Source organism: Lissotriton helveticus, chromosome 7 (assembly GCF_964261635.1).
Source record: "Lissotriton helveticus chromosome 7, aLisHel1.1, whole genome shotgun sequence".
NCBI lineage: Eukaryota > Metazoa > Chordata > Amphibia > Caudata > Salamandridae > Lissotriton > Lissotriton helveticus.
In genome coordinates, this window is record NC_136068.1 from 383776788 (window position 1) to 383797373 (window position 20586).

The 20586-nt window shown below is 45.0% G+C and overlaps 1 protein-coding gene across 1 annotated transcript in view; it reads right to left on the minus strand.

Moving 5' to 3' along the window:
• LOC144768499 (arf-GAP with SH3 domain, ANK repeat and PH domain-containing protein 1-like) overlaps positions 1–20586 on the minus strand; it is a 1182076-nt gene that overhangs the window by 225903 nt on the left and 935587 nt on the right. The window contains exon 22 of the mRNA XM_078652209.1: positions 18696–18803. Within this exon, the coding sequence (XP_078508335.1) occupies positions 18696–18803 (108 nt within the window). The remainder of the gene's footprint in view (positions 1–18695; positions 18804–20586) is intronic.

Sequence of the window (20586 nt, forward strand, 5' to 3'; positions counted from 1 at the left end):
TGTGGGTTGGTGCTTGTAGGGAAGTGGTCTTTTATCAATCATACTACTGACCTTTGCTTGTTTCAATTTTTGCTCTGTTTCTTGCTTTTTTAATCACTCAGATCCTTCCACTGGAGGATGGGCGTATCTGTTCTGCAATTTTTTAGTTAGAAGACACTTATATCTAGAACTTTATTGGAATAATACAACAGTGTTGAAACGAGAGGAGCGACCTGGATCAGGGATCCAGCAAATGGAGTTGCGTTTTAAGCAAAATAGAACACGAGTGTGCATTGGGCGAAAAACAACATGAAGTAAAGGACATCAGAGTAACTTGTTAACTGGAATTCAGGAGCTTTACAATTTTGTTAGAATACTATTCTGCCATTAATGCCATTCAGATGTATTGAGTTTGGAGAGTAAGTAAGTAAGGGCTTATAAAGCGCACGAATGCCGTGGCGTCATGGGCTGAAGAAAGCAAGAAAGGTACAGAAGTCAGGAGGGGGTTGATCGCTATTGGGTAGGGAAAAGCAAGGTTTTAACACGGTTCATTCCAGAGCTTGGATGCCAACAAAAAGAGACATCTGCCTTCCCATCTGGTCTTCGTAACTCTAGGTTCGTGGACCACGGCTTTATTGGCAGATCTGTGTGTGTAGTCCAAAATAAAGATAAATGTTGCTTACACTCCTCAATGCTAAATACATTTTGTGTTAGTGTTAATATTGATGTTGATGTTCGCCATGACACATGTATTTATAGAAACAAAATCGAATCCCTGTTGTTGAAATCCCCCAATATGATCTATCCTCACTATCAACCCAGAGTCAGATATAGGTGGTCAGGCAGGCCCTGTGACCTAGGCTTGAGGCTACTGATTGACAGATCCCAGATGGGGTGGCACGCAATGAGCAGGACAAACGCGCAAACACAGAAACCCAGATTAGTCCCAGAGAATGGCAGCAACACCACAATCGTCTGAGGAGATTGGCCCCAATAAAACGCAGATGGCCGGAGGGGCAGTGTTCCAAAAACACCATAAAGTTAGATGCCACATGAAGTTAGAAACACTCAGGAAATCAGGACACAGCACATGTAGTGATTACGCACTCCCCATGCCTGACATCTGGACATGTTACCTACTGGACTTCATTGTGTCCACGCAAGGTCAAAACCCACCTATAGGAAGCTGGCTCTGTATATGACATTGTCACTAGTTGGTAATACTGGTCACAGAGTCCAGGGGTTCCCCAAAAGTGTACGAGGCTCAATGTAAAACCCAAAGCACTCTATTAGTAGTAGTGTGAACGATCAACCTTAGGCCCAACACAGAGGAGTGAACACAAAGTCCTGCGTACTCAAACAGAGTATAGACAACAATGTGACAATAAACAAGATTGAAAAGAAATTTTATCCAATGTCGTTTTCTTGGAGGTTCATATATCTCTCCTTTTTATTAGGTCATCAGATCAATGATAATATACAGCCAGCCGACACGTGTTTTGTTGTAGGACTGTACATACACAGTAACTACAACTCTTCAGGGCTCAATGGCTGAATCCTCAGTAGTTAGGCCAAGTTCCGGTGATACTTCCAACTCGGAAGGGTACCCCCTGTAGTGGTATGAGCGAAATATAGTGGTCACCGCTATATATACAACAATCCAAGGCGCCAGCTAATCCATGTAATTTCAAAAAATCAAGTTGGTATGGACGTATCCATGTAGTGTCACTCAGTAATTAACCTGTCACCCACGAGTATGTGTGGCACGAAGTTCTCTGGTACAATCGCCCTCGCTGCACTGGCGTCTGAAACCCGGAAGGAGATATATGAACCTCCAAGAAAACGACGTTGGATAAAATTTCTTTTCAATCTTGTTTATTGTCACATTGTTGTTTATACTCTGTTTGAGTGCGCAGGACTTTGTGTTCATGTTTATAAGGGTGATTTGTTTCACACTTAAATTGAGGGATTTTATGGGTCTCCCCTCCCTGCTGGCACCATTACTTTTGACAAATACGTATTACGTTAATTGTGCTTGAGCGCCTATACATCCCGTATACTTAAAACCCTACCTTTGGTATCACCAACACAGAGGAGTATAAGACATTTATTGTACAACAGTGATCAATAATGAACACACGACTCAAGAAGGAGATCCAGACCAAATTTAGAAAAATATACTTTGTTTGCATTTTATTTTAAAAACAAGGTCTTCTTAATAATGTAAGTACATTTTTTATTAAAAATACTTTTCACTTTGAAAAATCGACACTTTCAAACTTTTTAACACAGTCCAATGTTATCCCATGCGGAAAACAATATTATGGTTAAACAGGTAAGTACTGCACTTACAATCCCAGTCTTCGGGCCCAAAAGTCAGCAAGGCCAGACGTCAGGTGTGTATCAAACCTGCACCATCAATGGCACAAGGGTGGCCGCGTGCAGAGGTCAAAATTTTAGTTCAACCCCATGCTTTCCAATGGAGACAGGGGGCGCCTGGAGCCACACTGCTTGTAGGTAAGTAGATCGGTCGCAGGGGCCAAGATTTGGGGGGTTAGTTTAAGCGTGGGGGGCCACAAAGCAGCACTAAAAATACACCACCAGTGGTACAGGGGCGGCGGGGGTGCAATTTCGATGTCCGGCGCCCAATGCCTTTCAATGGGGATTATTCTTCCGCAAATAGGCTGCAGGCATGGAGCTGGAGGTTGTAGGAGCAAGACCAATGACAGCAGAGGTAGGTAGAGATGTAGGGGGTTGTAGGGGCGCATTTGTTCAGCTCACCAAGGCCCAGGGGCTTCGGGTGCAGGGGTGCCTTTTGACATTGAAGTCTTCTTACCCAAACAGGTCCCAGTTGGGGGGAGCCTCTGGATTCACATTGCAGGCGCCATCTTTGAGGGTAGGAGCAGTCAGCCAAAACTAGACATGATATCAGGATCACCGGGGAGAATTCACTGCACAGATGAGCCAATCAGACTCGAGCCATGGTCATCGGGAGCAGAGTGGGCAGGAGACATGGATCTGCCTTGATCAGGAGTCCTAGAAGTAGGTTTGTTTGAGACAGGTCCGCTGTTCACAGGAGACTGGAGTTAGTCTTCTCTGCGGGGTCATCTTTTTTCTTCTTAGATCATCGCAGCTCTAGGTTCTAGGTCTGTGTGCGCCACCTAAATTTTAAATTTAGGAGGCGTTTTAGGGGAGTAGCAAGTAGGGCCAATGGGCACTTTACCTGGGGTAACTCCATCCTCTATTATGCCACCCTGATATGGGAGGGGAGCACAGACCTAACTCTGGTTGGAGAGATCTCCCCATCTTCAAGATGGCGGGGACTGAAAGTTGTGCTTCACCTCATCTCCCCCACCGTAGGGGTGGGGTTGGCAGAGGTGGGCACTTCTCCTATTCTTATGAATTTTTCCAGCTGGATTTCCCACCCAAAGTGGGGGTGTAAACTGGGGGCTGCCATCTGCTGTTAGCAGCAGAGGCTGGGGGTCACATTACAAAGGCGGCAGGCCTTTGAATCTTCCCTCTTTGAGTACTGGACCTTCCTGGGGGAGGAGTTGTGACACCTCTGCCTAGGATGTGCATTGTTTCTGATCCTACAGAGCAGGGGCTCTCTACCCAGGGGTCCAAAAACTTGCCTGGCGGCTGGCTGCCTACAGCCGGTCAGAGACCACACCAGGGTTGGTAGGCTTTCAGGGGGCACCTCCAAGTTGGCCTCAGAGTATATGGTACAATAAATCCCATACTGGCATCAATTTGGATTTAATATAAGGAGTGGTTTGGTACCAAACACTCCTGTGTTCAGTGAAGCCATCCTGGTGCTGTGCAACTCAAGTTGCCTAGTTTCCAGCCCATGTTTTCTCCATGGCTTTACTGGCACTTACAATATCAAGGCATGGGCCCCAATATTGTGTGGGGATATATGCTCCTGTAGATATGCCCTCTCCTGTGCTATAGTACACCCTGCCTTTAGAGCTGTGAGGCCTGCCAGAGGGTGACTTACCTATACTTTCCGGCAGTGCTGGTTGGCATGGGACCCAGGCAGGGTGCCATGTCTACTTTGCCATTTTTCTCCCTCACAGGGGAATGCAAGCTGCAAGGGCAGTGGCAGGGTCGCAGTGAAGGGGGTCTTAGGGGATTCTTTCCAGCTCCCATGCTCTAGGTACCCAGGGTATAATTTACAAGGGATTTACAGGGGGTAAAAGTGCCAATTGGGGATCTGCGTTTAGGGAAGAAGCAAGGCACAGGGTACCTGGTTGCGGGGACTCTGTGCACTACATTTGAAACCACATCAAAACCAGGCAAAAAGTAGGGGGCTAACCATGCAAAAGAGACACTTTCTCACGCCACCTGCATTTGTCTTCAGGTGGGAGTAATTCATGACTCCATAACTAGACCTATATTCCTCGCCCTAAACAGGATCTACTAACTGATTTATGATGCTTCAAGAAATGTATAAAAAGAATCCCAAAACGATTGTACTTTGAGTAAGTAATCAGATCAATTTCTATGTGCTGTCCTCCCGGTCTCAGTGTTTAATTAAATCACTGTTTCTGTTTAGCCAAACGTCTCTCGTCTTAGTTTATTCAAGGTAAATTCATATTGTGCATCATTAGTGTCTGCTCAAGCATTTCTTCAAAAGAGAACTGCACTTGTGGCAATGATTTACATTGTCATTGTACTGCCTGACTTGGCAACACATGAAAAAACATTAAAAAGAGAGCATTTTTTTCACTGTGTACAGAGCTTTTAATTTGCCTGAAATCTTTGGCAAAATAGTTAGCCCCTCTTTTGTATCCTCTTAAAGCTTAATGGAGTCAGTTTTATAATGAGAATCAGATGCATTATGCACTCTGCAGTTCTTGTATCTTGAGCTTGGAGTATAAGGTAATTTCCTAAGATTCTTTCCTATATCATTTCAATAAAGATTTATTGTCTTAACCTCCATTTAACATTTGAGCTTATTCAAGGTGGGGTCTAATATTACAGCACTGTCGCTGCCTACAACCAGAATTCTCTTAATGGGGGATATATCCCCCCATTAAGAGAATTCCGGTTGCATGCAGTGACATCCTGCTCCCCATGTCATCATCATCACCATTTATAAGCGTGCTTTATTACCAAAAGACTTGCAAGCACAAGCATGGTATTTGGCATCTCATTAAAAGTGATTGTCAAGCGTTTACTGATTTTGAAAGAATCGCTACAACACTATTAAGTACATTCCAGGTACATTTTCTTTTATTAGTTTAAGTATTTTAAATTTACATTAACTTTAAAAAAGAAGACCTAGATAAAGAATAATGTTTATATTTCTTTATATAAGAAGTTACTTAAAGTTATAAATAGAAGACATTTAAATTTACTTAATTTAGTTTTTTTAAGTTACATTCACTGTTAAATTGAAAAAGGTTACTAAAACATTTTTAACTGAAAGAATATATATCATTTTTTTACATTAAAATACATTTATATATATTTTTTTAAAGTTTAAATAAATTCACTTATTTTAACATTTTCTACTCGGTTTAATTTTCAGCCCCTACCTTCATTATTTTCTATGGGAGGGTGCTGTGGTAGCTGTGAGTGGCCATGGATGGTGCTAGAGTAAATGTAAACAGTTTTTGCTCCTTTTTGGCTGTAGTAACTATAAAAGTGCAGTTTATGACTAGCAATGATCCTGGCCTTTTGCGGGTGGGTGCATGTCCCGCTTTAAATCCCTTTCATGACCTTCCTTAACCCCTCCCTAGTCCTGCCAAAACCCCTCCCCCTTTCATTATATGTACTGCCCATTTTCAAAACACTTTTCTGCCCCTCCCACATTTGCTACTAAAATATGTACCTATGCGAGAGAAGATGTTTGCAGTGGGGGTGTAGATCTCCGTACATGACAAATAGGAGAGGCGAAGGTGTAGACTTCTGCACATAGGTTAGTGAGTGGCATTTTGTTGTAGGTTTAGTAGTACTATTGTACTGCTACTAAACATACCTCAGAATGCAGTTGGTAAACTGGCCACTCAGAAGGTAAAGGTCAGCAGGAGATTATTCAATAATGTAGCTAACCTGTAGAGACGACTTCTTCCTCCTGCTTTCAAGTTTAGTACTCTGGGTTGAGCAGCTATAATGTTATCTTTAGACAGTAAATCTTTGCTGGTTGACACATTTGAGCCCTATTTTTTTTAAATAATCCATTGCTGAACTGTAGATAGCTTTGAAGCTCAGCAAACACGTCCTCACCTGGGTAATATATTGTGGGAGAGGAATGTCCTCTACTACCATAGCTATGGTATTTTAGAAAACCTGCAATTTGGGAATATTGGTTTTGGAACTTCTTATTGAGGGGGCATTGCAGTAATCTATCTTGGACCCTACTATTGCCCTGGCAATGATAGCTTTGTGTTTCTGCTCAAGGAGGGCTCTATAAAGAGTCTTATAGAGCGCACGGCTACCCCCGTCGGGGGTAGCCGCGCGCTCTATAAGACACTTTATTATTATTATTATTATTTTGTGAGTAATTGGTAACAGTAACTGGTATATTACTTCCATTTGGCCGCATTATAATTAGGTATGTCCGCAAGAGCTGGGACGCCCTGTTGCTGGGGTAGCCATGCGCGATATAAATAAATATAACATAACATAACATTTATGATTCTACTGTGTTAATATGATTGCCCAGAGCTAATGTTTTGTCAAGAAGTAACGCCAAAGAATGTGACTTTTTCTTTTGGGGAGGGAAGACAGATTCCCGATAACACTGGAGAAGGACTTCAAGCCATTACCTATGACTATCATTCTTTTGCCATGGGACTCTGTTGACAAGCGTTATAGTTGATGTGGGTTGGTGCCTGTAGGGAAGTGGCCTTTTATCAATCATACTACTGACCTTTGCTTGTTTACATTTTTTTTTCTCTGTTTCTTGCTTTTTTATTCACTCAGATCCTTCCACTGGAGGATGGGCGTATCTCTTCTGCATTTTTTTAGTTAGGATACATTTCATATTTTTATAGAGTAGCGTAGCCCATAAACATTCCACATAATTATTGACTAGATGTGATCAGTAAATCATATCCTGTTTCTTTGATTAGCTTCATCACCTTTACAACTGTTACTTTGCCCTCAATCAAAAATATAGCTTCCCAATCCATTTAATTACTTCAAAATTTGATGCACTTTGCAATCTGTTTTGCAATTTCATCATTCGGTCTCATGATTTTCAGAGTTCATGTCACAAGATGTTCCTTTCTTTTAAAAGCTACATAACTGTGGTGATTTGTTTAGGCAGATGGTTTGCTAAGTCTGCTTCTCAATCATAACTTGCCTCTTCGGGATTGGACTGAAATCACCCAGGGCTATGATTCTCTTTTGCTCTTGTACGAATCATGATCTGCCTTTAGTGTGTGTTATCTGGGGAACAAGGCTTATTGTAAGTTGGTATAACCCAACATCCTGATTTAGTCTATTATTTTGTGAATGGGACGCTCTGACTATGTATAGTGTTCTAAATTCTACTTGGAGGGCAGCAAGAGGCATCAGAACAAGAGAGACATTGATTATCCAGATTAATATTATGAATGAAAGTTAGAAGACACTTATATCTAGAAGTTTATTGGAATAATACAACAGTGTTGAAACGAGTGGAGCGACCTGGATCAGGGACCCAGCAAGTGTAATTGCGTTTTAAGTGAAACTGAGCACGAGTGTGCATTGGGTGAAAAACAACATGAAGTAAAGGACATCAGAGTAACTTGTTAACTGGAATTCAGGAGCTTTACAATTTTGTTAGACTACTATTATGTCATTAATGCCATTCAGATGTATTGTGTTTGGAGAGTAAGTAAGTAAGTAAGTAAGGGCTTATAAAGCTCACATATGCCGAGGCGTCTTGGCGCTGGAGAAAGCAACAAAGGTACAGAAGTCAGGAGGGGTTTGATCGCTAATGGGTAGGGAAAAGCAAGGTTTAAAACTGGCTCTTACACTGGGATCCAGATGATAAAAGCCTAATATTGAGTGGAAGTTCATTCCAGAGCTTGGATGCCAAGACAAAGAGACATCTGCCTTCCCATCTGTTCTTCTTAACTCTAAGGACGTGGACCAGGGCTTTATTGGCAGATCTTAGCATCCTGCGGGGGCATGCCATGTTGCCCCTCCCCCGCCCCCCCATAGAGGGCTTTATGAACCAGGCACAGCGTCTTAAACACAGTTTGCTGCTTAACTGGAAGCCAGTGCAGATTTCTGATGATGCTGGAACTGTGACTATATTTTGGAATGTTTAGCAGGGTACATGCAGCCGCATTCTGTAGGGATTGAAGTTTCGACAGCTAGTGTTTGTCAACAACCCTTTTCCTCAGCTCCATAGGTAGAAAAGGTAGGATTTTACGAAGCATTTTTAAATGTAAGTAACAGGCTGATGCTCCTCCTTTTTAGGGCTCGCCCCTAGCGATGCAGCGCACAGCATTGCTCGCGCAGGCAAAAGCCCTTTTGTCCGGCGTTTGAAAACGGAGCCTGGAATCGCACGCGCTCGTGTGTGTGCTTTTCCTTTTGGCTGCCATTATTGGGCTTTGAGTGTGTGAGCACGCAATAGGCCAAAGGTGGGCGCATTGCTCCGCCCATGGCCTATTGGTGTCTGTTACGCGCATCAAAGGCCATGTGGTTTCAATTATTGTGCCCAGACACGGGCATGATAATTGAAAACATATGGCTCGCTATGGCACGCGCGCACCACTCGCGGCCGTGTTTTTTTTTCAGTGCCGCTTATTTACTTAATACCTTTAGATCTGCTACAGGCTTCAAAACCCTACTTCTTATTTTCCTCTGGTGTTACTGTTAAGAGGCGGAAAGGTATGGCTATGTCATTTTCAAATGACCTTCCTTGGGCTGTGGACATGTTTTGGTGCTAAAGGAAGTTTCCAATATCTTCCTACCCTATCCTTTGCTGGTCTTTGTTTTTAACTCTTGTATTACATTGTATATTGCGTTTTCTCCGTGTGTAAACGTACTTCCGTGCGTAATAAAAAAGGGATATAAATAGATGAACTAATAGAGCCTGCTATCCGTCCTCTATCCCCTCACCTGCTCAGACTCGTGCAGCAGCAGGAGGGGACTCCATTATGGTGCCTTCCTGCAGCCTACATCTAGCAATATGTTTCCCATCCCAGTATCCTTTCCCTTGCCAACCCTCTGCCTCCCTCTCTGTTGCCAGGTGCACACAAGCAGCCTCTCTTTCGCACTGCACTACCGGGTCAGGCAGCAGAGCCTGCAGCCAGTCCTACTGCTCCTTCCACCCCCTCTCTATTTCCATCCCTCCCCTGTCTGCTGCCAGTTACTATTTAACTAGTGCGTACACACATACGTACACACACAGTTACAGCTGCTACAAGGGATGTCAGCTAACAACACATCCATCAAACAACCGGGCACTGCACTGCACCTCCAAACGGGCAGGCTTGAGGCAAGAAGCAGCTGCGTCTCTCGTGCCTGCATCTACCCCCTGCTGCACGCTCCATAATCCGGAAGGGTGCACCCTAGCATCCCTGTCACTCAGGCTCTCACCACCCGCTCGCACCCCCAGCCAACCCCCGCGGCCACCAACACCTGCCATGTCCAAAAGCCTGAAAAAGAAGAACCACTGGACCAACAAAGTGCACAAATGTGTCCTGGCCAGGAATGTATAGGGGGAGCTGGCCTTTGAGATGAAAGGGGGCGCGGAGAACGGGCAGTTCCCCCACCTGGGCAAGGTGAAATCCGGAAAGGTGGCTTATCAGAATGGCAAATTAGTCCCGGAGGAGCTGCTGCTCGAGGTGAAGGAGACCCCTTCACCACCAGGGATATGCTGGCCATCATCAGGCACTGTACGGACCCCATCAGGTTGAAACAAGGTAAGGCTGCTGACGTCTGTCCCGCCGCCCGGGATGCTGCATGGCTCGTGCTCGCTGCGGCTCCTCGCGCTGAGCCTCTCACTTCAGCACTGCAGGTTCACACTGGCGCAGTGACAGGCGTACTTCAAGTAACTTTCTTTGGGTACTTAAAATACTTTTAAGAAGTGCGCGTTGGGAGGGGGGCTGAGCGGATTTCCTCAGGTAAATGAGAGCAGGTGAAGCGGGGTGGAAAGTGTCAGTGCTGTGGGTGATGCGAAGTAAAACGGATGCGCATCATTGTCTGTAATGTGCATTGGGGGGCACAGTTCTTGGTGAGGAAGGAGTTAAAACGTGAGTCAGTCCGTAAAATAAGAAAAATGGCTGTGAAAATATTTCTGGAATGCATAGCCTGGCACCAAGCTGGTGAGGTAACTGGAAGTGGCAGTGTGGCACAATACCGAAACGCACTACTCCCGCTTGCCCAGCTGTGTTTACGTTATTTCAGAAGTTAACAAGCATTTGCAATGCAATAGGTTTCGCAGATCCCTATAAGAAAAGAAGAAAGAAGACCCGCCGTGCAGCTGCTAACAACAGGAAGACAACAACTGACTTGGCCCCAGCCCTACCGGCCTGTCGATCCTGGAACCTGCTCCTGCCTAATCCCGGTGACTCCTGCGGACAGAAACCTTGGGACACCCAGAGGACCTGCCTGCCTTGACCCTTTTAAAACCTGGGACTCCCATCAGCGGAGGCTCTACTGCAACAACACCCCTGGTGCCAGCCAGGAAGCTCTGGACCAACCCACTCTGCACCGCCGAGCCCGGCCCGCGCCAGAGTGATCCAGGACCACGAGGACGTCCCCCCAGTGACTTGGACCCAAAGTCCAGTGCCCAAAGACCTTCCTCGACGACCCCGACGACGCCTGCAGCCTCAGGACAGAAGACCCTCTGACCGCGACCAGAAGGGGGTAAGATTTCCCGGCCTCAAAAGACACCCCTGCACCCGCCGCCCCACGGCCCCCTGTGCCCAACCCCTGGGTGCCTACCTATCCTACAAGACCCCAACTTACCCCTCGAAGTGTTGGTCGCTCCAGAAGATCCTTTGTCCACGAGCCTGCAGCCTTTGTTCCCTTTTCAAGTTCCTCATTGAATAACATTGAGCGCCCGACGGCTCAAAAGCACCCTGCACCCAGTCGCCCGAGTGCCCCTGCCAGGGCAACCTGTACCCTATCCTACTTCCCCATTTGCCCTGAGCAAGTGACCAGGAGTCCAGCTCCCACAGCCGTGTGGCCTGCTAGCAGGCAGTCACCAACCAGAGGCCCCCTTTCCCTCATTGGATAACATTGGGCCTAACTACCTCTGCACCCGGCCGCCCATGCGCTGCTGGGAGTGAACCAACTGTACTTACCTGACCCTGGGTGACCCCTGAGTCTATGCCTAGAACCCTAACTTCACCAGCCAAGTACTCACCTGGAAACCGATTACTCACTTACCTGCCATTTGATAACATTGACTGGTTTGACTCGAAAAATCTTCTAAGTGTGAAGTTTTGGAAACTACAAATATTCATATAAAATCACCCGAATTTCGAAGTACTCATCTGTGATCGGGGGAGAAGCCAGTACTGTACCTTGTAGCCCAGTACTGAACCACAAAAGTAATCCTTACCGGGTTTACTAGTAACTTGTATTTTCTCCATAGGAATCCATTGTCTACTTTTCTATGAAATTTCTTCTGTCTACTTTTGAAAACTAGAAATATTCTTTAAAAATCATACGAAATACTGAAACGTAATTACTTACCTGTTTTGAGTTGAGTCCCCAGTGCTGGCCCCAGGAGACCAGTACTGGATTACAAAAGTAACGAGATCGTACTTTACCTGCAACCTGAATTTTCTCCCATTGGATAACAAACATTGCCAGATTCCTGTTAAAAAGTTTCTAAGTGTGAACTTTTAAAATAGATTTTTATTCCTGAAAAATCACTACAATATCTAAAACGTTTTTGCTAAACTGTTTTCAGCTTAGACCCCAGGGCTGAACCTAGGAGCCAGTCCTGGAATTACCAAAGTAATCTACAAAGTAATCATCTGTGTTTATATTAGGAAATCCATTGAGCTCAATGCTAAATTGTGTGTAGAATTGTGTTGCCTACTGCAAACCCTGTACCTATTGTCTTTACAAAGTTTATTGCCTTTCTGCAAAGTACTCATCTGAGACGTCTCATATTGAGAACAGTATATTTTTTTATACCTGTTGGTTCTAGAAATAAAACTATATCTTTTGATATAAAAACAATTGGCCTGGAGTTCAGTCTTTGAGTGTATGAAACCTTTTGCTGACTGAGTGTGTACAACAAATGCTTTACACTGTCCTCTGGTACTGCCTTACTGCTCGACCAAGCTACCACTTTAGAGAGTAAGGTCACACTTGGCTTTAACCTCTGTTATACCTTTGGGGTTTGTGGACTCTATACACACTGTACCTTATTCTGGTCCAGTATATATATAGAGCCACTTTCTCACAATAGGCCAACCATTTGCCCCAAATCTTGTCCCATTTCTTTTGGCATCCCTACTTTGATACACCACTTTTTTTAGCTATGCAGCACCAGTCTAAATCCTCTTTCCATTCAGTGACCCCTGGTGATTGGGCTGCCCCCCATTTCCGTGCTATGTTCCTTTTGGCTACCATTGCAACCAAATTAAGTAATTAAGCTCCTAACCGTTTTGTAGGAAACAGGAGTTCAGTGGATTTGCCATCAAGCCAGTTTCCAACCTTTTGGTGCCATTGTTGTGGATATAATGCATTGTATAATGTGGTTAGTTGTTTACAATTTATGATCAGCCCTACTCCATAGGCCTGTGCAATTAACCCTCTATCTTCTCTTCAAATGTTTTTAGAATGTGGGTGTGTTCTACTGCTCTGCTTTAGTAAATAGGAAGTTTTTCCTGACTGCAGCTTTCGATGCCCTTCCTGATCCCAGTCCGAGGCTTTGAGTGGTTGTTGCTTTCAACATCACTTTATAAAAAACAGCAAGCAGGGGAGCCCACGCCAAGTAGTTCTACTACTTCTCTGTCCAGGACTGTTGCCTTAGAACTCTACAGCCAACTCAGTTTTTGGCATTCACCACGGTCTCTCGCTCTCACAGCCTGCCCAAAATGCAGGTTTGTATTAAAGGTGTGGGTATATAAGTGCAAGCTTATATGTCCCTATAGCAACCGTTTACCATTAAGTGCTACTATAAGTGATGAGCGGTCCATAGGATAACATGGACTGGCACCCAGCGAAAACTGAGACTGCAAGCTCCATCATGGTAGCACCAAAATATGTCATGTTTGGTATCAAACAATGTGCCTCATCACCTCTGACAAGATTCTCGTGTCAAGGGTGATGTGGCATTCACCCAGGTAGCTAACTTCGAGGTTGCCCACCTGGTTTCCCCAGCTTTTCCTGTGCTCTGCCTGCCACCATGCCGCTGCTGCTGCAGCCAAGACAGAAATCTGACCCCCTGCCAGGTGTGAACTCACCCAGGAGTCAGAAACAGTGGTCTAAATGGGAGGAGGTTATACCTCCCTCCCTGACAGAATGGCTAGTGAAGTAACAGGCGGTGAGCATCAGAGGCTTCACTGCCTACGATAAGCAGTGAGGCTGCCTCCCAAAGGAGGAAACAGCCTTCACCCTGCTCCCAGGCACATTTGCACCCAGGTAGGCGGTAATATTAGGAATCCAGGAGGCTTATACCCCCAGAAAGCTAGTCTCACCTTTAGGGTGGGCTATCTAGTCTGTACAGCTAAGTAAGGTTTCTACCATTTTTAAAAGAGGCAGAATAGAGGGTTCTGGGTAGAAAAGGTGACCCCCCCACCTGAATTTGGCCACCTCAGGAGAGGATTAGCTGTTGGGGCAGCAGCCCTTTGACTAGATGCCCCACACCGCTAACACCCCTAAATCTAGTATTTATGGGTACCTCTGGCACCAGAACCTTAGTTCTGATCTGACTTGCAACAATGAACACAGAAAAGACCTGAGTCTGTGACAAAAGGAGCTGCACAAACCTAAGGGAGGATACCCTGCACATGAGACGACCTTTCTGGAACAGGACGTGGACCAAAGACAAGTTCCCACAGACAGAGGGACCCCTTTGAGAGCCAAAGGTAACTCCAGACACCCCTGGACTAGTGCCAGTAATCCCCTGCATATGGCAGCTAAAAACAATGTGACAGAACCAAATAACAGATGGCCATCAGACCCCATGAGGGATAGTCCAAATGTAGATGTGCAGTGCATGGTGGGAAATTCAGTCCTGACCTACAGCAAGTTTCAGGTGGCTACCATTTTCCCCGGACCTCCAGGCGTTGAAAAAAGGCCTGCTCACCTTACTGCTGCCAAGGCTTATTGGTGGACAGTCTGGCAACCACTACCTTTACTCGACGCTGCAACTCGAGGGAACACCGCACAACCTTCGTCCGACATCAGCAGTGGCCTAGTTGTCAACTTTTTGCACCTGTTTTCTCATCAGCACCATGTACGCTGTAAAACCAGCTCCACCACACCTCCCACACCTCCCACTTCAGCACCAAAGGAAGCCAGGACAACGCTGCACCTGCGCTCCTCGAGCCAGGTAAATTCAAACTGACTGTTGTTGGCTTGGCCCTGGGACCTGTATCAACTTCACCCTCCTTGGGTTCCACCCAACTCGACCTGCACGTGACCGATTGTTACTAATGTTTTTCCCATTGACCGCAGTGCTAAAGTTTTGCAGTGATTTATTATTGCTTCTAACATCCAGAACACCGATTATACTTTACCTTGTTTTGTAGTCTAAATGTATGTTTTATTTTTATAAACTAGTTCAGATTTCTTTCGAGTAGTGTCAATTACTTTTCGTCCATGTTGGAACTCTGAAATGCTTAACACATGTTCCTCTAGTAAGTCTGACTGCACCTTGCCACCCTACCAGGACAAAGGTAAGGATCTATTATTGTGAATCCAAGGACAATATTTTGGGTGTTGTGAGAGAATTGCACAGTGAAGGCTAACCTGTAGCACTATATAACACTCCACCTCCCAACAATAGTTACAATAAATGAAGAGACTTCCGGCTGCCTCAGGAAGTCTCTAGGCAGTATTTTCTGGATCAAGAGTGGTAAAGATCATTCATGTCATTGGTACTAATACATTTTGTCCTGGGGCTTTTGGACCTAATATGTGAAATAGTCAAGTTTGTTTCCAACTATATACATCCCTCATTTCATTTTACTGATACCATATCATGAAAAATGTGAACTGGCAACCCTTAGTGTCACTGTAATTGTATGATCTGCAATTGTGAGCATCTCCTTAATCATGCGCTTGGTATCTTTGTCTAATTCCTGCCAAATCTAGTTTATATGTCTGCTCACAATTCATACTAGACAGTCCTTCAAGCTAAGGGAACACATGTGAATGGGCAATGGTGAACTTCGTGTCCAGCATCTGTACAGGAGTAGAGTAGGTTTCAAAGCTGATATGGCTTTGCTAGACACCAATGCAAGCAGAAAGAGTCCTCATCAACCACTGAAGATTGATGGTGCTTGAACTCAGGTTGGTACTCTGATGAGTCAATATTTCAGGTAGTGGTCGAGATGAATGCTATGGTGAAGCAGGAAGCTCTCTTCCATAGCTAGACTGTTAAACACTTGTGAAGAAGCAGTTTACATTTACTATTGGATGGTGCATGTATGTCTTTTGACACTTAACCTTGAACAGGATATATATTATACCAATATGATCATACTGAAGAGGACGTCAGGAATCCTAGTGATAACGACGACCGCAAGGGGGAACTGGATTGTCACCGACTTTTAAGGTAAGGATTCTCCTCCTATCAACGTAAAACAACTCTAAAGGGAAGTGTAGCTTCTGCTTTAGTGTTCCATCCATGCCATGAAACTGCCCTGGCAAAAGAAGAGGGCTGGAAACATGAAACCTCACAGCACCCTCTGGATTAATGTTATGTTACGTTATTGATTATTTGTATAGCGCACAATCACCGGGTATGTCTCTTGGCACTAGGTAATAAAAAAGACGAGGATCCCAACTATTTGTAAGCTTGTGTAAACAACCACATCTTTAGAAGTTGCCTAAATTTGGTGTAGACAGATGTCCACCTCATTTCCAATGGAAGTGTGTTCCAGATGCGAGGAGCTGCGATAGAGAACCAGCGTCCTCCAATCCAGAGTTTCTTGTAAGTAAGGGTGACCAAGAAGTGAAGGTAGTGTGATCATAGTTCTCTCGTCGGACAGTATTTTACAATGCGAGCTCTCACAAAACCCAGGCATCTCAAATGCAGCGCCTTGAACACCGTCCAGTATACCTTAAATCTGCATCTCTGTGCCACCGGCAGTCAGTGGAGGTCCCGAGTCGCCCGAGTGATAGAACCCCCTCTTGGAAGCTGAACTATCAGCTTGGCAGCCTGGTTTTGAATTAACTGAAGCTTGCGCCAGAGGGATTTTGGGAGATCCAGATAGAGGGAGTTAGCATAATCCAATCTGGACACAACCAGTGCCAAGATAACTTGGATCAAGGCTGCTCTCATCAGGAATTTCTTAATCTTTTTTAACTGCCGAAGTTGCAGGAAACAAGCCGAGGTCACTGCACTGACTTGCTGTTTACATGATAGAAGCTCGTCAATGATCACACCCGGGCTTTTTGCTGCCCTTTTCAGAGTTGTCGGGGATCCCATCTCACTAGGCCATCACCCCGGATTCCAACCTACCGCTTTACTCATAGTGAGCACTATCTCAGTTTTGTCTGAGTTAAGTTTCAGTTAGTTATCATTCATCCATCCACTGATGAATAGCATGGTGTTTTGGAAGTGCAATCTAGCTGCATCGCTGTTGTTGATTGCAAATAACAGTTGCATATCATCCGCATAGTTGAATATGTTTACTTCCATCATCTTAAGGGATCTGACCAAAGGTTGGATGTAGATGTCGAACAAGTGGGGTGAGAGAGAGGACCCCTGGGGCACACCACAGCTCACCTTAACCTCTTTTAAGGAATAAGGAGTGAGTCACACTGATTGGGATTTATCTTTTAGGAACAACGTCATCCAGTTCAATGCTTCGCCAGTAACCCCGTGGCCCAGGCACGGTCAGCCAGCAGAGCATGATCCACTGTAACAAAGGCAGCTGACAGGTCAAGCAGCACCAACGTCTGAGTGTTCTCCTTATTCACATCTCTTCGCAATTCGTTCAGCACTGAAGTGACCATTGCTTCAGTGGAGTGTGCTGGTCAAAACCCTGCCTGACACTGGTTCAGAAACTCTGACTTCTCTAAGAAGTCGCAGAGATCGTGAGCCACGTGGGCATCCAAGATCTTGGCTAAATACAGGAGACAAACTTCTGGGTGAAAGTTCTTTATGTCTGAGGGGTCTGGCCCCACTTTCTTCAGGAGAGGTACAATGACTGCCTTTTTAAAGAATTTAGGTACCTGGCACGAACTGATAGAATAGTTAAGAAATTGTCGGAAACTCTCTCCACCATAGGTTGCCACTCTCTAAGGACTCTCGGGGGACAGATGAACCTGATTTAACTTTTGTCATAAGTTCCATCAGGTCGTCCTCGGTACATTGGAGAACTGCGAGAGCGTAATGCTGTTCATGTCTCCTGGTGGGGAGCCAGGAGCAGACAAGCCCAAGGGGATTCTCCTTTTTATTGCGGCAATCTTGTCCCCAAAATATCCATTGAGAGTGTCACACAGACTTTGTGACGGTGTGATAGGGAGAGTCACCCTATCTCAGTTAGATAATTCGTTGACAATTCTGAAAATTTCCTTAGATTTATTCGATGATTTAAGGATTTTATTCGTGAAATGGCTAACTTTAGTTTGCTTTACTAGAGACTTATACAATTTAAGTTGTTGGATATGACAGGTTCTCAGGGCTGGCGAATATTCAGAGCGTCATTTCCTTTCTGCGCGTCGGAGATTCAATTTCGCCATTCTCAGCTCTACAGAGAACCATTTGTTGGCCTTGTGGTTTCTTATCTTGTTAGAGCTATGCCTGCGGGCATGGGTGTCACTGGTCTCCTTCAACCATTTTGCTCATTGTCATCAATATCGTCTCTAGGCGCCGGAGGGGATTTCACCAGGTCCTCACAAAACTCTAGGGTTAACCTGAGCCCAGTTCCTAAATGAAACCATTGGTCCCCTAAGGGGTCTTAGCTCCTTTGGTCTGGTCACCGAAAAGGCGATAAGATGATGGTCTGACCACCCACATGGGACAATGCTCAAGTTCTTCACTGGTAGTTTCGAGGTCCAGATTTGATCTAATATGTGGCCTTTAATATGAGTTGGTGAGTTCAATACATTGAGATACAATCAGAAAGTGCCCCAACAACTCTGTCGGAACTTAAAACCAGTCATACAAAGTGTGTACATTCCCATTCAACTTTTTTCATGATGAAAAAAAATAAATTACAATACGAATCTCATTGGCTGATGTGATTGCTTTCTGACAATGGAGGGCATGAGAGTATAAATGAAAGTAAAAGGCTATGCTCCAAGCTGAAGAATTTGTCTCTGCGATGGCAAAATGTAGCTGCACTAAAATACTTGGAATCACAACTTAAGTACCTCTATACTTAATAAGAAAACAATTCATTAAAAGTCAACTTTCTTAATGAAATATTCTCCATATGACAGAACTACTACCAATAAATCTTGTATTGTCATGTAAAAAAATATTTAAAGCTATTCAAGCCAATTAAAAAAGAATACAATTATATTTTATCAGAGTGCTCTCTAGCTCCAAACCAAAACAGATTTTTAAACACTCATTCTACCAACCAAAGCCCTCATCTTCCTGTTCAACCAAAAAGAGAACTCACCTTCTCATCAAGGTCATCGTCACTCTCGTACATGTCCTCTTGACGAAGGCGCCACTCATACTCTACATGGACACGCATGTTGAACTGACTGGCTTGAGCCTGGCACAGCTGTAATACAAAATAAACGTTTTTAGGTATGGGTGCATTACAATGTTGCAGAGGAGACCTGTCTCTAAAAGCTGCATTAAAGCAATGGCTATGCAGGGCTGTGTATTAAGTTGCTCACAGGAAATAAGACCCCCTTTAAAGCATTCAGGTCTCTGTACGTGGAATCCCATGTTCAGAGAAAAGACGGGAGAGTCAATCCGCCACAGACATCATGGGTTGTGGGAGTGGTCAAAAGCGAGGTCTAGGTCATTTAGGGGTCACCAGGGGTCGCAGTTGTGACCCCTAGTTTGCCCCTTGCTACCCCTGGAAATGCCTTGGTGACTCCTTGCCTCAGAGGTGGCAAAATCAGTGCCAATAATACAGGGATGTCTCCCCATTTCAGAGGCAGGCTCTAACCTCGTTTTATGTTCATTTTTATTACATTAATGGTTTATTATTCACTTTTAACGGAATAAAAAAGTGGAGCAGCAAGATCTGGACCTTCACTGGCATCTTAGATAAGAAAAATAAAATAGTTGTAATGAATATTGTGTGTGTGCATGTTGATGAGAGTGAGTTTGGGTGAGCGAGTGTGTATGTGTGTGAGCATGTATGTTTGTATATGGGATCATGGATGTGTGTGTGAGTGTCAAAATTAGTGAGTAAGTATAAGAGATTAAGAGTGAGTGAGAGAGTGCGAATGAATGACCCAGGGTGAGAGTGATTGCAGAAGAGTAGGTGAAAATTAATGAGAGCAAGGCAGTGCTAATGACAGAATGAGTCTGAATAAGTGAATGTAAGTGAGCATGTGTTTGGTATGCTTGCGGATCTGCTGTTGGATCTGGCATGCTTCGTGACTTATTATTTATTTATTTAAAACACTTGTAGAGCGCAACTGTCACCTGGCAGGTATCCTGGCGCTGAGAGCTTACTCCTGAAGTGGAAGAGATGGAAGGCTGTTTAGGGGTTGGACGTGACATGATTAGGGGAAGAGCCAAGTTTTGATTCGCTTCCTGAATGGCAGGAGCTGTGGAATTTGGCGAATGTCGACCGGCAAACTGTTCCAAAGCTTGGCGGCGGCCACTCTGAAGGATCTTCCCCCGGTCCTTACCTTGTTAAATCTGGGTACCGTCACAAGGCAGGCTGTGGTGGATCGTAGAGCTCTGGTGGGGGTATACCAGGAAAACATTTTTTGTAAAGATCTGGGGCCCGTTCCGTGTAGTGCCTTAAAGACCAGGCAGAGTGCTTTAAAAGCTATTCTTTGCTTCAAAGGGAGCCAGTGTAGCTCGGCTAAGGCTGCTGTGGCCGAGGATCTCCGAGTCCAACCAAGGGCCAGTTTGGCTGCAGCCGACTGGACTCTTTGGAGTCTGTCCAGTAGAACAGCTGGGGACTCGAGCAGAAGAGCATTACAATAGTCAAGGCGACTAAGGATAGTGCACCTGACTATCAGTGCTCGGGCCTGGGCGGGGAGTAGTGGCATGATTTTGCGTAACGAACGCAGAAGGGCCGAGCAGGTGGAAACTGTTTTGGTTACCTGTGTTTCCATGCTGAGGTTGTTGTTTAGCATAACACCCAGATTGCGGACACTGGTAACCGGCTGTGGTTTTTCTGGGTTTTCCGGGGGCCAGAATTCCGCAGGAAATAGGCGAGGAATCCGGCTCCCAGGACAGAACAGGACCTCGGTCTTGGAGGAATTGAATTGCAGGGAATTCAAGTGCAGCCAGCCGGCTGTATCTCTTAAGCAGTCATGGAATGATTCCATGGGGATTGAATCTTCCCCCTCCCATGAGAGGATGAGCTGGGT